Source organism: Fringilla coelebs (genome assembly GCF_963513975.1).
Source record: "Fringilla coelebs genome assembly, chromosome: Z".
NCBI classification, from domain to species: domain Eukaryota; kingdom Metazoa; phylum Chordata; class Aves; order Passeriformes; family Fringillidae; genus Fringilla; species Fringilla coelebs.
In genome coordinates this window covers 26765209-26779850 of record NC_140031.1, presented here as the reverse complement: position 1 = coordinate 26779850, position 14642 = coordinate 26765209, and the positions used below count along the sequence as shown (strand labels likewise).

General features: G+C 41.0%; 1 protein-coding gene across 3 annotated transcripts in view; it reads right to left on the bottom strand.

Moving 5' to 3' along the window:
* Positions 1 to 13248: 13248 nt before the first annotated feature.
* KANK1 (KN motif and ankyrin repeat domains 1) overlaps positions 13249 to 14642 on the bottom strand; it is a 129251-nt gene continuing 127857 nt past the window's right edge. For all 3 annotated transcript variants that reach the window (XM_084225585.1, XM_084225586.1, XM_084225584.1), the window contains one exon: positions 13249 to 14218. In XM_084225585.1, coding sequence (XP_084081711.1) covers positions 14156 to 14218 — 63 coding nt within the window. In that variant the 3' untranslated portion in view covers positions 13249 to 14155. The remainder of the gene's footprint in view (positions 14219 to 14642) is intronic.

Genomic DNA, 14642 nt, shown 5'->3' with positions numbered 1-14642 from the left:
GCTCCATATAGGTTTTTGGGTTGTTTTTTCTCCCCCACCTCTATATTTATGTTTCTAACAGTTTCTATTTTCAAGTTATGTGACCTGCAGGCCTTGAGCTGCCAGCACCACAACAAAAGGAAAGGTTTTCTTATTGGGCATATATCTGAACCCAAACCTTGCCTTGAAATGCTCAGTATTTACAAGATTTTTAAGCTGGCCTTACTGCTGCTCTCTCAGACATTTCTCTGATGATATATAGAGTATTGGCATCAGGAACATTACTCCAGATCAGTGAAATCTGATGGCTTTTGCTAAAAGTAATTTCAGTCAAGCTGAATCTTTCATTCAGACTTAAGATTTTAAGTACTTCAGTCTTCTTCGTCCAAAAATATTTCTACGGCATGGGCATTTAGGGATCTGGAGTTTCGATGTGCTGTTTGGCTCTCTTTTCCTCAAACTCCTTTTTCCTTTGGGGTTGTTTTTTGTCTGGTTGCTTGTTTTGTTTCATATTATGTTGTTGTTGTGGGGGTTTTTTTGTTTGTTTTGGGTTTTTTGTTTGGGTTGTTTTGGGCTTTTTTCCGCATTTTTTGTTTTCTTTTCCCCTCTGGTGCCCAGGGCTCCACTCTCACTGAGTAAACAACTAAAGTAATTTTATAGTGCTGCCACCACTTGTCTATTTGCTGCCTTTCCTCAGTGAGAGTAAGGAGAGTACTTGGGGTGGGCTTGCCAACAGTGAAAAAGCTGCTGTGCCTGTCTCTGCTTACAAAGACCACTGGTTGTTAGCAAGGCGCGACAAATTGTCTACACTCTTCAGCATCCTCAGTTCACATTCTTTCCTCTTGGTACAAATCCATACCCACTGGGAAGATAAGGTGTAGAAGGGGACCCTTCTACAAAGAGCCTTGTGCAAGAAGGAGTGTTGGCAGGGGGCAGGGAACAGCATCACGTGTATCCCAAGGTGGAGAACAGGCCTGCCATAGCAGGTAACAAGCCTTAATGGCCTCTGAAGCTGTGTGTTTATTCACACTCTGCTTATTGGTGTTCTCCCAATAAGCACCGGGAAAGAGAACCTTCAGATGAGCCACAACTGAGAAGAGCCACCAGAAATGGGTGCCTAAGCAGAAATGTTTGTTTGCAAAATACACACTAATCAGAATCTAGAGTTTAATGGTCCATATGTCAGGGCTATGGTAAAAATTACTTATGTAAAATAAAGAAAACCCTGCCTGTTACAACAAACGGCTCTTCCCCTTCATGGCTGGGAACCCAGCCAATGAGATTGGCCCACACTGCTCAAAAAAACGGGATTCAGTGGAAACAAAATTCATGTTGTTACATTATGCCAAATATAATACAAAACCAAAGCGGTTTTCAAGTTCAGTGAATCAAATACAATGGAGATATTTAAAAAATGTATATGTTTATCATGTTTCCACTCTGACTAGTTTTACTAATAATATGCATAAAGAAGGGGGGGAAAATCACTGTTTTTTACACTAACACCTACATTCCTCCTTTCCTCATTTTTTCATGTAAATTGGAATAATTTCATTGCAGACGTAAAGGCTGAAGAAAAAACACTGTCAGCTCCTTGGAAATTTCAATCATTGTTAATAATTGACTTGGATAGCTATTTGAAACCATTATTAGGTCCAACGTATAAAACAGAAGTTAAAAAGTGAGTGTGGAGCAAACCACTGAACTGCTTCTTCTCAGTATTCATTGTTCATTTTAGGCACACTTGAAAATTAATTGGATCCAGTGACTTAGAACATTGAAGACTGTTGCATGACTCATTAAGCTGACATTTCTAACATTCCTAATTCACACAGTAAGAATGATAGAGTCGCATAAGCCATCTATACATTTGAGCTCCTTCATCAGGGTAGGATTCCTGAAGAGAATGCCCTTACTTCTGAATATCATCATCAATTCAGCTCTAAGACATCTGTAATGGAGCTGAGTTTGATAGACTGCCAGAATGTGAAAAACTAAGCTCCAATGTCTTAAAAATAGGGAACACAATTAATTGCTATTTTTTAATTTATGGTCTTTATGTTTTAATGGATACAGTTTAATTTCCACTTCACTGAGAAACTAATTTGTATGTAAAGGAATAAATAGATCATTGCAAATTATAAAGCACTTGCTTTATTATCTATGCCTTCTCTAAATCTTCTCTTGCAAGTTTTTATTATTTTGCATTCTTGATCTTCATAAACTTGAAACTGTTGAAACTCTGTAATCCTGAAGGACGGTTACAGCTGCAGTAAAGGAAGGGGTAGGTTTTGTTATGTCAATTTACTCTCCATCCAGTTTTTAATTTGTTATTATTATTTGTTGCTCCTAATTCTGATGCTCAGTAGAAGCAAAGTTGTTGTTGCAATATCTCCTTCTGATTTATTTTCATCTTTTTTCCTTATGCCTAAATAAATATATTTTTCACATGATATACTGCTCTCAGGGGAGCATTCTATAAGACTTCCCATTAAAATCAGTGAGTGTAGCACACATGCTTGAGAGCAAAATACTGTGCTGCTCTTCCTCCCTTTCTTGCCATTTCCTGTAGGAAGCCTTTCAGATCCACTGAGTGGGGCAGGGGTGTCAGAATTGCCTCCAGAAACAGCTGAGCTCTTCCAAATATTTTAATCAAAGTCAAATGACTGTTACTTAATCAGCCATGCTGTGAAATTATTTGATGCGAGCTGCTGACCTTTTGTGTCTCCTAGCATGGGAAAGAGGCTTTCTTCTTTGCTGTCAGCCAGCCTCTCTTCCCCTAGAGCCTCTCCCATTCCAGCCTCCATGCCCCAGAGCCCCCAGAGCAATTGGGCAGTTCAGAGGTGGTCTCCAAATGCTACGGGAGTGCATTGGGTCTTTCCCCCTTCAAAGGTTTATGTGTCCATCCCACCTCCATGCTAGGAATCCAGTTCAGAGAAAGGACCTGGGAGATCTGGGTCTCAGGAAACATATGACTATCAAGTAAAGCTTTACTTAGTGCTATCAAGGTACAGATAATCAGAGCACTTAGTTGGCTTCCTTAGGCAACAGTTTTCTTCTATCACTTGTGTGTCGGTCAGCAGTGTTGGGGTTGATCTCTGTACAATATATATGCACATTTGGTAATTAAGAGTAATTGAGTTCCTCTTACACTATTGGTGAAAAGCTCGTAAGGAAGATGACACACTGTTACAAATTATTTCAACTGTCAAGCTATTAATTTTAATTAGGCTGGCTTTGTCTTGCCACTGAGATACCTGGAAAGGTGAAGGAAACATTGCCTAAAAACAAACTGGACACCTTAATTTTCTGTCATTCATATGCAAACAGGGCCATTTGCAGATGCCCAGCTCAGTCATCCAGCAAAGTGCATGAAAATATTCACGTTGTCTGAGTAAACATTTTAAAATATCCTCAGAGTTTGAAATTGTAACAGATAGCACATGATGAGGCTGAGAACAAAGAGTATCTTCTCTGCATGGTTGTTTAAGCCATTTTCTCTTACCTGTTTTCAAGAAACCAAGGCATGGAGATTGCCTTTTCACTGGAAGGCAGTTTCTGTGAATTCACAATAATGGCATCTAAAAAGATTGTTCATTAGGCACCTAACATAAGTCGGGTACAACTCCACTACTGCCTGAGTCTCTATTATAAACATAATAGCTCATAATTCCTCTCTGCAGGACTCGTGTTCTACTGTCTGAATGATACATACCTTAAATACCTGCCTGGATACTCACTTTGCTTATGGCTCATAAGCCTGCTGTTTTTTTTCCTCTGGGTGAAGAACACCTGCCAACTTTGAGTAGCTGTTTATTCTTATGTGCTGCAGAGAGACCCTCCTGTCTTTTTTCAGAACAATTTGGAGGAATAAAGTGAAAATTATACATACAGACACACATATACTTTTTTAAACTTTTTTTTTTTTAAAGAATACTCAGTTATAATAATGATATTGTTAAAGCAGGAGCTCTTATCAAGGGTGGCAAGGTTATAAACAAAGAGTATCTTGTAGTTATCTTTTATTCCTATTCAAAAAGATATCTAAAATAACTGTTATTATCAATATTAACTTCTAGGGGGCACCAATAAACTTCCTAAGATGGTCAAAATAACTGATGTCCCAAACCAAGTCATGTGAGATCACACTGTTAATTGTACTTTAGAAGTGGACCAGTGATGATGGTAAAGGATGACAGCAAAACACTGAAATTCAGGAGTGGCCTTAAAATACTGGTTAATGCAACTCTTTCTTAGCAGGGGACAGAAGGAATGACTTCACACTTAGTTATGTTTGGATGCTATTGAAGTAGTAGGAAACACAACCTCATTATGATGTGAGACTCCTTAGTTTCCTTACTTCAGGTACTTTCAGGCAGTCTGTATTATATTTCAGGATGAATTGTTTGGAATAGCTGGTTCCTCACCTCAAGTGTTTATGTGTTGGAGAAGTGTACCCAGCTCAGCTTATTTTCATGTTTCTCAGTAAGAGTGCATGCCAGCAGCAGACTGTTGAAAGCCCTGTTCAGGTCCATGGTAGATGATAGCCTGTTTTTCAGGTTTGTTCCTGCCTTTGAAGAACCCATTTTCTTGCAGGTTTGAGGAGAATAAAACACAAACCTTTCTACAGTTGGAAAAGAGTTTCAGCTATCATCTTTGCTACTGTAAGTTAGGCCCTTTTGATAATGCGCTCTGGTGAGGGTGGAGGAAGGGGATGACCTGTTTGCATGAAATATGTCTCCTGCACCAGATTCCATGGCAGGTGATTTTGTAAGCATCCTCAAGAAAAACATCCTGTAATTTGAAGAGAACTTTAATTTCTAGAGCAGAGATCGAACTCAGAGCCTGCGTAGCCATCCTATACCTCTTGGGTAGACTAGTTCTGTACGAGAGAAACCAGAGATTTCTCAGAAGGTAAAGTCAGGCTCCTTCCTGAACTTCTTCCATGTTGACTTGTGAGAAGAGCTGTAGAAATCTTGTGGTTTAGCACAGGGTTGTATGGTAAGGTTTCTTTTTCTATCTACGGAGCTTACATTTCTGTTAGCAGTTGTTTTACAATGCTCATCCCTCCTTCCAAAAGTAGTTCTGGGCCACAGGGCATAGCATTTTTCCATCTCCTGACACCAGATCTTAGGAGAATACTGCTTGGTCTCTTTGCACAAAATTTGGGTAGAAAACAGTGGGCTACTAATTCAGCGTTAAATCAGAAAATAGTTGAGACCAAGATTTGCACTTGTCAGGTCATACATGCAGCCCTGATATATTGCAGTTGAAAGGTGATTTTTAAAGGAGAAAGAATGAATGAAATAATACCAGAATAATGGAACAAACAAACAAAACCCCAACTCAACCAATCAGATAACCCCAACCCAACCCCAAAAAGAAACACATAAACATAACTCCAAACACCAGCAAACCTCTGTAACTAACTGCTCTGTCAGAGAATATAGCTGTCTCCCTCTGCACGCCTGCACCAATGCTGGATTTATCCTGTCTGCAGAGGTCTCCCCACTCCACAGAAAAGTCACGGGGGAGGCAGTGGCAGACGAGGGAGGGGGAACAGCCAGCATCTGATAGGTTGCAGCTGGGCTGTCCATCAGATTTACAGGGCGCAGTGGGAAGGCTCTGGATTTTGTCTGCCCAGCTTAAAGGAGGCATTTGCAGTCATATCTACAGCATGTTTCCAGAAACTCACACGCATAGCCATTTTCATATGAATATGTCTCTTCTTTGTTTTCAGTTCTTGACCATATTCTGACCAAATATGAGCTGTGTGAAGGCCAGAAAAGGCAGTTACTACATGAGGCAAAAATGGAAACAAACTCAATATTCATTTAAAAACTCACCCAAATTTACCAAGAACTAAAACCTGTTTTTGCAGAACTAATCTAGAGAACTTTATGTATTTCTTGCCTACCTCTTTGCAAACCATCCACATGGCTTATTATTTCAGCACTCATATAATGTGAGATGTTCTGACTTCCTTATTCAAAGGATTTATTTCTTACCAAAACAAAACTACCATTTTAAACTTCTTCCTTTTTTTTCAGCTTCCAACTTTCTAGCAGCTGTTGTTTGTTCTGTTGAGGGTGGCAGACTTTGGACCTGTTTGCTGGAACACTGTGACTGTAAATGGTGTCAAGTTGCATTACATCTTCCAGTGTCAGGTGCCTCTGCTCCATCTGAAATGGACAAAAAATGCACAGACCATTTTTTTATTCTCATCACACTGCCAGTGCTTGTTTAAGCAGCTCACTGGCAGCTTCTCTTTCAGCATTAGAGATTTCCAGCTTTCTGTCATGCCCACAAATTCATAATCTTTTTCCTCAGTTGCTTCAATCTGGTTTTGTTAAAATGAGCCTCATTTTGTCATACTGTGTTTCTAATCTCTCCCAATCTCTTTGTACAGCTGTTCTGCTCACAAATCTCCCAAATCAGCTTCCACTGCAGAAGGCATTACATGCTTCTTGCTCCTCCTGCTAGGCTGGTGATGCAGATTAAGCCACCACAATAAAGGGCCTCTGAACAGATGTATCTGGTTGGACTGGAAAATTCTCATGATAAATTTGCAAGAATGGGTGTATGGTGATGGAGTGAGGGCAAGCCATTTCCAGGGCCAGCCCCTGCCTGCTCAGTACTGTGGAATTGTAACTGTCTGACTCCAAGTCTCAGTCACGCTTGGAACTGGAGAAAAGTTGCCTTTCCAGCCCTAGAAAATGCCCAAGAGCAATGCAGGGGTGCTGCAGGATGGCTGCCAGACCCAGCAGGTGGCTTTTCATGCCTCAGAGAAAGGTGTGATCCCATTGCCAGGAAGTAGAGGAGAATCTTTCCTAGTCTGCCTGTTCTGCCATGACACATGAAATGTCATGCAAATGAAATCTCATGTCTTCATCTTGGTGAAGATAGTGTGGCTCAGTGACGAAGGACAGCATTACTGGGGGGGCATGAGCTACCCTTCTAGCTCTGCAGCTAGACAAAGCTCTAGAAAACGCAGCAAGGGCTGTTTCTGCAGCAGTGCTAAAACCATTAAATGAAAGGCTGAAAAAAAATTACCAGTACATCTCTTAGAAATACCTCTTTGCTACTCACATTCAGATCAGCTCTTAGAGATTTCTAAGCACATACACAGCTTTGAAAAAAATGTTATCCCTCCTGTTATCTAAATAATAATACTGCACATGAGTGTAATGTTGTTTGGAGTACCTGGACATTGAGGTTTGTCATTCATAGCTGAAATGTATTTAATCATATTCTGCTTAAGTATAATGAGGCCCTTATTTACAGGTCTCTACATAGAAGTCCTTGAAGGGCAGTTTTGTATCGCAAGAAATATTTATAAAGGCAGTTTATTTTTTCTGGTGTTGGCTAACCAAACATGCACAGACATGGTTCTCAGGAGGAATGGCTACCACTTGCCCAGTGGCACAGGGTGAAGCAGCAAAGCACCGGCAGATAAAATGATAAAGAAATGTGAATCAAGCTTGCCTGCAGTGCTTCATGTGCTTTAAGGCCCCAGGTGAAGTTCTCACAGCACGTACCCCTGTTTCCCCTAATGACCCTCTCATTCCTGAGACCTCTTCAGGGATGATGCATAGGATGGGGGTTTTTGTGTGTGGAAACATGCTTTTTTTTTTTTCAACAGGAAGAATTTAAAATAGTTAAGGAAATAGAACACTTACAAGAGAAGTTTTAAGAATTAATTAATCACCTGTGGTAAGGAAGCATCTGATATATTGACAAGGGTTTGTTGTACTGGGTTTATATGGCCATGTTTTGGTAGCAGGCTGCTAGCAGTGTGCTGGCAGGGTGAGAAGATGACTCTTCCCCCGCATCCAGCCGAGCCAGTGCCAGCTGGCTCTAAGACAGACCCACTGCTGGCCAAGGCCGAGCCCATCAGTAACAGTGATAGCTGTTTGAGCGTAATATCTATAAAAAAGGGTAAAAGTTGCTCAGCAACAGCAGCTGGAAGAGATGAGTGAGAACATTTGAGAGAAACAGCTCTGCAAACAGCAAAGTTAGTGGAGAAGGACAGAGAGGAGGTGCTAAAGGTACTGGAGCTGAGATTCCCCTGCAGCCAGTGGTCCAGTGGTGCAGACCATGGTGAGGCAGCTGTGCCCCTGCAGCCCATGGAGGTCCACGGTGGAGCCAAGATCCACCTCCAGCCTGTGCAGAAACCCATGGCAGAGCAGGTGGATATATGGTGGAAGCTGTGGACCCGGTTGGAAACCCAGTATAGAGCAGTCTCTTGGCAGGACCTGTGTATCATGGAGAGAAGAGCCCATGCTGGAGCAGATTTGTTGGCAGAACTTGTGACCCTGTGAGAAACCCACGCTAGAGTGAAGAACTGCAGCCTATTGGAAGGATTAATGGTGGAGAATTTGTGGAAGACTGTCTCCCATGGGACAGATCCCATGCTGGAGCAAGGTAAGCAGAAGGAGAAGCAGCGGAAGCATCTTAATGGAATAACTACAACCCTCATTCCAGTCCTCCTGTGCCACTGGTGGGGAGTAGGCAGAGAATTCAGTAGTAAACTTTGGCCTGGGAGGAAGGGACGAGAGAGGGAATGTATTTATAGATTTGGGGAATATTTCCTTATTATTCTACTCTGATTTGATTGGCAGTAAATTAAACTAATCTCTCTGAGTCTATTTTGCCTGTGACAATAACTGGTGAGTGATCTTTCCCTGCCCTTATCTCAACCCACCAGACTTTTCTCTCTCTCCCTGACCATCAGAGGAGGGGAGTGACTGAGTTGTTTTGGTGGGCATCTGGTGTTCAGCCAGGACCAGCCCACCACAGATGCATACAGCTGTAAGACAATACCACTTTGAGCATAATTTACTTATGTGCCTTGTTTTCGTTGCCGAACAACCTGGCAGGAAAACAGAAGTACTCTCTTACAAACAACTTTAAGTTGTTAGAATCATCTTTGAAAAACAAAAAACCACCAACAAAATCTTCTTAGCATTTTCTGATTAGTTTCTTAGAGAGAGGTTCCCAAATATTTGTGCGGGTAGCATGCAATTCTTCAGCTCCTTCAACAGCACTTTACTGTCCAGTGGTACTCAAGGTAGTGATACACTGGATGATGTTACAGGAACTAAAAACAAACAGGTGGCTCAGCTTTAACCAGGCACTTCTGTTCAGTGTATGTGTGCACAAAGATCCTACAGACAAAGTGAAGTAAAGCAGGAATTTTAAAATTGACCTTCCCCAGGCATTGCATTAAGCTGTGAGTAGTAATGGCTAGTACCTCCACAGTTTCAAACTGAAATACAAAACAAACCTGAAACCGGGTAGCCCTTTCTTCTAATCTCACTGTAGCCATTTCTAAAAACATTTTATGCAAAATCCTCCTTGCAGGTCTTCTAACGCTGCTCCTTGGCCCCTTACTTCTGTCCCTTGTCCCACATCAGGCCTCCAGAGACAGGCCCAAGTATCGCCATATGAGATGAACAGCTGAAAGCGTCTCTTTTTACTGAGGATATGTTTGTAGTTAACACACCTGGATGCCCACAGAAGAGCAGGAAGGGATGAAGTTTGCAGGCCTATATGCAGGCACTGAGTCCACTGAGAAGAGTTGTCTGCAGCTGCAGTAAGAGCATGAATTCTGTTTTGGCCAGCTTTGCTGGTGCCTTTCAAAGGCAGGAAGATGCCTGTAATGTTTGGGCTGCTTCCATTCCAGGAAACAGCTAGTCCTGTGTGTCAGGGATTGATGCCAAGGCTTGCATTAATTCACATCATGGCTGAACTGGACTTCTAACAGACAGGCATCTCAGCCAAAAGTATGAGGCACCAGGAGAAATGGACTAAAAAGCTATTTATAGAATAATTTGAGTCCTTCCAGCTGTATCAAGAAGCTAAAACCTCTGAAAGTATGTCTTGCAAAAAATGTTTTCCTCAGTTGTTGATTTTAGATGAATATTTTGTTGGCTATTGTCCATAATGTAGAACTCCATACCAGTAACTCTCACCTTTCAAGTGACAGACTCACTTAATGTATGACAATGTAACTGGAAAAAGACAGTTATATATTTTACAATCTTGAAAAAGTGCCAATCTCTTATTTATTCACTGACAGTTAGAGTTCAAAGGTGATGACAACATCATGCTTGGATATACGGAGAGTCAATCATCATCTAACCTGAAAAACAAATGCTGGTGAGAGTGTGTAGGGGGAGCTCAGGTCAGAGCTGGTATGCATGGTAAACCCCTTAATCCCAGCACTGGTGATAAATGCCGTCCAGCATTAGTGGGTGGAATTAAACTTGGCTTGCAGAGGGCATCAGTGGATACAAACACTTTTGGGAACCTCTTAACTATTTCCTGGGGACGGGCCCAATATGAACTGCTTCAGGTGTCACCTCTTGGAGCTGGCAGAACCATTTAAGAGAAAAAAATTTTAAAGGAAGTAATTATTTTTATTTTATACTTTTTTTTTTTAAGGTGCCTAATTCATTAAGTCTACCCTAATAGGATTTTAAGCCAGAAATTACATTCACTGACTTTAGAAAAGTTCTTTTGGGCAATCTTCCTGATATCCTGGCATACCTCAATAGCCTATTTCACCATACAACTAAAACTGGGGTCACTTTTCTTTAACAAGGCATTTTAACCCAGGAAAAATAGGTTTTGGGGTGAAACTGAACATTGCACAGAAATGCAGAGCCCACAGCTTCACCTAACATTTTCTGAAGCTCTAGGCAGTCAGTTTCTTTTGCTTACCAGGAAAATGGCACCTAAATAAATCCAGGCACTTCAATTTACATAGTCTGACATTTGTACGGTGTTATGGTGGTCAGATTCCTGCACAGATTTCTGTCACTTAGAAGATGTTTAAATTTCTGATAAACCAATTATATTCAGAGTTGGGGGAAGAAAACAAAAGAAAAAAAGGAAGGAATGTTTATTCCACATTACTCTCCTTATGTTTTTGTTGCAGGCAAAAAAAAAGTATTTAAGTACATTTAGTGATTCTCCCTGTGTCATTACTCACCTGGACTAATTGTTTTAAACTCTTCTATGATAGCTGCACATCCAGGAATCCCATCATGCCCAGGACTCCCATTGATTTGTGGAGGGAGAGACAGAAATCTGTTCTGACATGGAAAATAGCAGTCATGGCCCTTTGCTGTGGAAAGCCATTATTCATGGGCATTTCACATTCTTTTTTTAGCTCCATTAAGTACAAAGAGGGGGTTAGGCTACAGTATGTACAAATATCATGTGCAAATGAAGCTCAGTAGCACAGCAACAGAGATCATAGTTTAAAAACTATTTTTGGGGCAAAGACCTATTAGACATGTTACTAATTAACCTATTTCCTACAGCAATACAGAGGCACTACTGAAGAGGACATTATTGGGTGGCTCAGCACACTCTTTATCAAAGTCAGACTTTGGAGCATAATCTACATGCTTTAAAGCTGCCATAACAGTGTCACAGAAACACAACGTGTCTCAAATACACATGAAGTCCAACTTTATGTGGAGACCCTGCTCCTCTAAAGATTACCTAAATCTACCGTCATGTATGATCACTAACTCCCTTAAAAAAGCACAATTAGTCTAGTTTTGGTCAACCCAGTGCTAAATAAAAAATTTTTTCTTGGCAAAACTGAAATTAGAAACCTGTTTGTTCTCTGAATTCTGTCCTGGCAGCATGTGTCTCTGCTAGACAAGAATTTAATCCATGAGATACAGGCAAGTGGGTATTAAGTAAGTGAACTAGATTTTCTGTAAAATTAGATTAAGTTCTGGAGAAAGATTAAAGCAGTCATCCATTTTCTTCACTTCTTCAGCTTGATTTGTTTATCTCTAGCCCCATGTGTATTTTAAATTCATGAAGACAAGAACAGATTATCTTGGTTTTGCCTTCCAAACAGCTGTTCAAGCTGGGGCAGGAGATGTCAGTTCAACAGATCTAAAAAGACTCAGAAGAAACTCTTGCCATGCCCAAGCCAGGGAGATCCAACTTGCACTAATTCTGTTTAATGATAAAATCACCCAGATCTGAAGTGAATGAGGATTTAATTGGGAAGCTTGCACTGCTGTTGTGTAGTATGTGTGACACAACTTCAGGTTATTGGGTGGATCCTTATGTGCAGCACCTTGCTATGCAGGACAGCCTGCACCCACTGACTCTTGACAGACGGCAAAGTGAGGGACATTTTTCTGGTGGTGTGGTTTTTTTTTAATGGTTTTGTTTTGTGGTGGTTTTTTTTGTCTGTTGTTTTGTTGTTGTTGTTTGTTTCTTATTTTTGGCATCTGCTGCTGCTCTTTGCTGTCAGTCTTGTGTCAGAAGGAAGACCTTACTTATTTTCACAGTGATTTGGCTTGCTAGGTGATGTGCCTCTGTACCTAGCATGTAGGATCCAGGTGAGCAAGCATCCACACATTAACAGATGCTAAGTGAAGAGTGACAAGAAAAGTTGGCCAGAGAGGTGCAAGAGCAAAAACTGACTGACATCAAGGGGTGGGGGGGCTTATTTGGGACAACTATGCTGTGTCTCCCCCTGTCAGAGACACTTCAGCTGCCCTTTGCTCACGAGACACCCCAAGCACCGGGGTACTATCTGGCACAGGTTATCACACTGTACCTGCAGTGCTGGGCCAAACCATGTCTGGCCCACAGAGACTTCGTGGCATGCCAAGTCACCAAGTCAATGTAGGCAAAGTGAGAATGGCTTCAGTGGGTCCCTATTTCAAAGGGACTGTGTAGGAAAAGCTGTTTGATAAGGACTTGGGGAGAGAAGGACGAAGGACGGAGAGTAACAGAACTGTTCAGATCCTTTGAAGGAAGGCACTAAGGCCCTAATCAGGTAGGTCAGAACTGACAAGGATACACAGGCACTAGCTTAGGGCTTGGCTGCATGCCATCTAAAAAGCATCCCCTTCACCAAGTTGCCAGGGTTGCTTGTAAAGCTCAAAGGCTTGTATTTCAGTTAACTACTTTTCAGTTCAAGTGAACTGCTTAAACACAGTCCTTTAACACCTCCCTTAAACACAGTCCTTTAACACCTCCCCAAGATGCTTCACATGGCTGAGAGGTCACTTCTTAACCAAACAGCAAGTGGTGTGGCCTGTGCAAGACAAGCAAAGGCAGATCATCTAGGGCAAAGGAAAAACCTCATGTAGGGACTGTTCAGTCCTCCCTGCCTTGATTTCAAATTTAGCTGGTTTTCCTGCTGCAGTTGTTATATGCAGCCTTTCTGGATGATGGCAAATCAGAAGTAAAACAGGAGAGGAGAAAAACAGTATAATGAAATTTATTCTGAAAATATGGCAAGAGTCTAAGGCACTTCAAACATTTCAATACACTTGACTAAAGTGAATGTGACAAGGTAATAGCATTCCATAAATATGCACCGAGATGTACACTCAATTACACTCAAGGGGAATATACAGCTGGTACCTCTAATTTTATTCTCCAATAAACAGGTATGGAGCTTATAGACTGAAACAGTAATAAAAATATGGTAACAGGACATGTAATTCTTCATGTAGGTTTTAATTATTACGGCATATAAAATGTTGAAAATACTGTGTGAGTTAATTTTATAGATACTAGTATCTTTTATATAAAAAGTTATACATTATCCCCAATTAGCAACAACTTACTTAGTGAACTTCAGACCTGACAAGAGGCTCTATCCCCAATACCTACCCGCTCACCCACCAGCTCAAGATCCACGGAACTGACTACATAAGCAACTGCAACTTCTGAATTTCAAAGTCATTAAAAACATGAAAATCATGTTGGAATGAAAGTTATGAAACGTTTACTGTGATGAAGTCTAGGCACAGTAAATATATTTTAGAATGACTAAAAATAAGCCACTGGGAAACCCCTGCATGGAGAGCATTAGAAGTCTTAATCTGCACATAACATCAGGAAGGACAATCTACAACAAAGAAAAACAGGACTTATGCCAGTGTACAGAAAGATGAGTATGTGAGCAAAAGAACAGTTCTGGCTAAGGTTCTCCACAGAGCACTACTTAACTATATGCTTGCTTCAAGTTTACAGTTTTCTACCTTTAGGACTAGATCTCTGCTTTCACTTTGCTGGTGAGTTCAGGCACAAGACAATTACATTCAGTATCTGTCTCAGTAAAACAGTAACATTTAGCAGCTTAAAGATGGCATAGAGATTTTTTACAGATATTTATACACTACTACTCAAATGTGGCTCTGTGGGTGGGACCGGGAGATGTCCTTCTGCTAAGCCTGGGAGTGCCCTAAAAGAGAATAAACAACAGTTAATCAAAGAGAAATTATTCCAGCTAGCAGATGGAAAACTCAACACAGAATTACTGTGTTCAATTCCTTACCTTTAATTCTACAGATTTTTTTTTTTTTATTTTAGAATGAAAAGTGCCGGCTATCATACAGCCTACTAACTGCAAGTGCATATTGTTTAGACAGTGAGGTGTTTAGCAGCAGTTTATCAGGAGAGTGAGTCAGGGCTAGAGGAGAGGTGGATAGCTGCCAAAACACCTTGATCAGCTATGTTTCAATTTCCAGGTCAATAATTACCATTAAAATAATACAACAGCACCTCTGCACACTAGCCAGAATCAGTGAACCTTGCTAGTGAGCTATCTGTACCCTGTGGTAATTAGGAGGAGAAGCAGGAACTATCCCTCAGCCAGGCTTCAACCT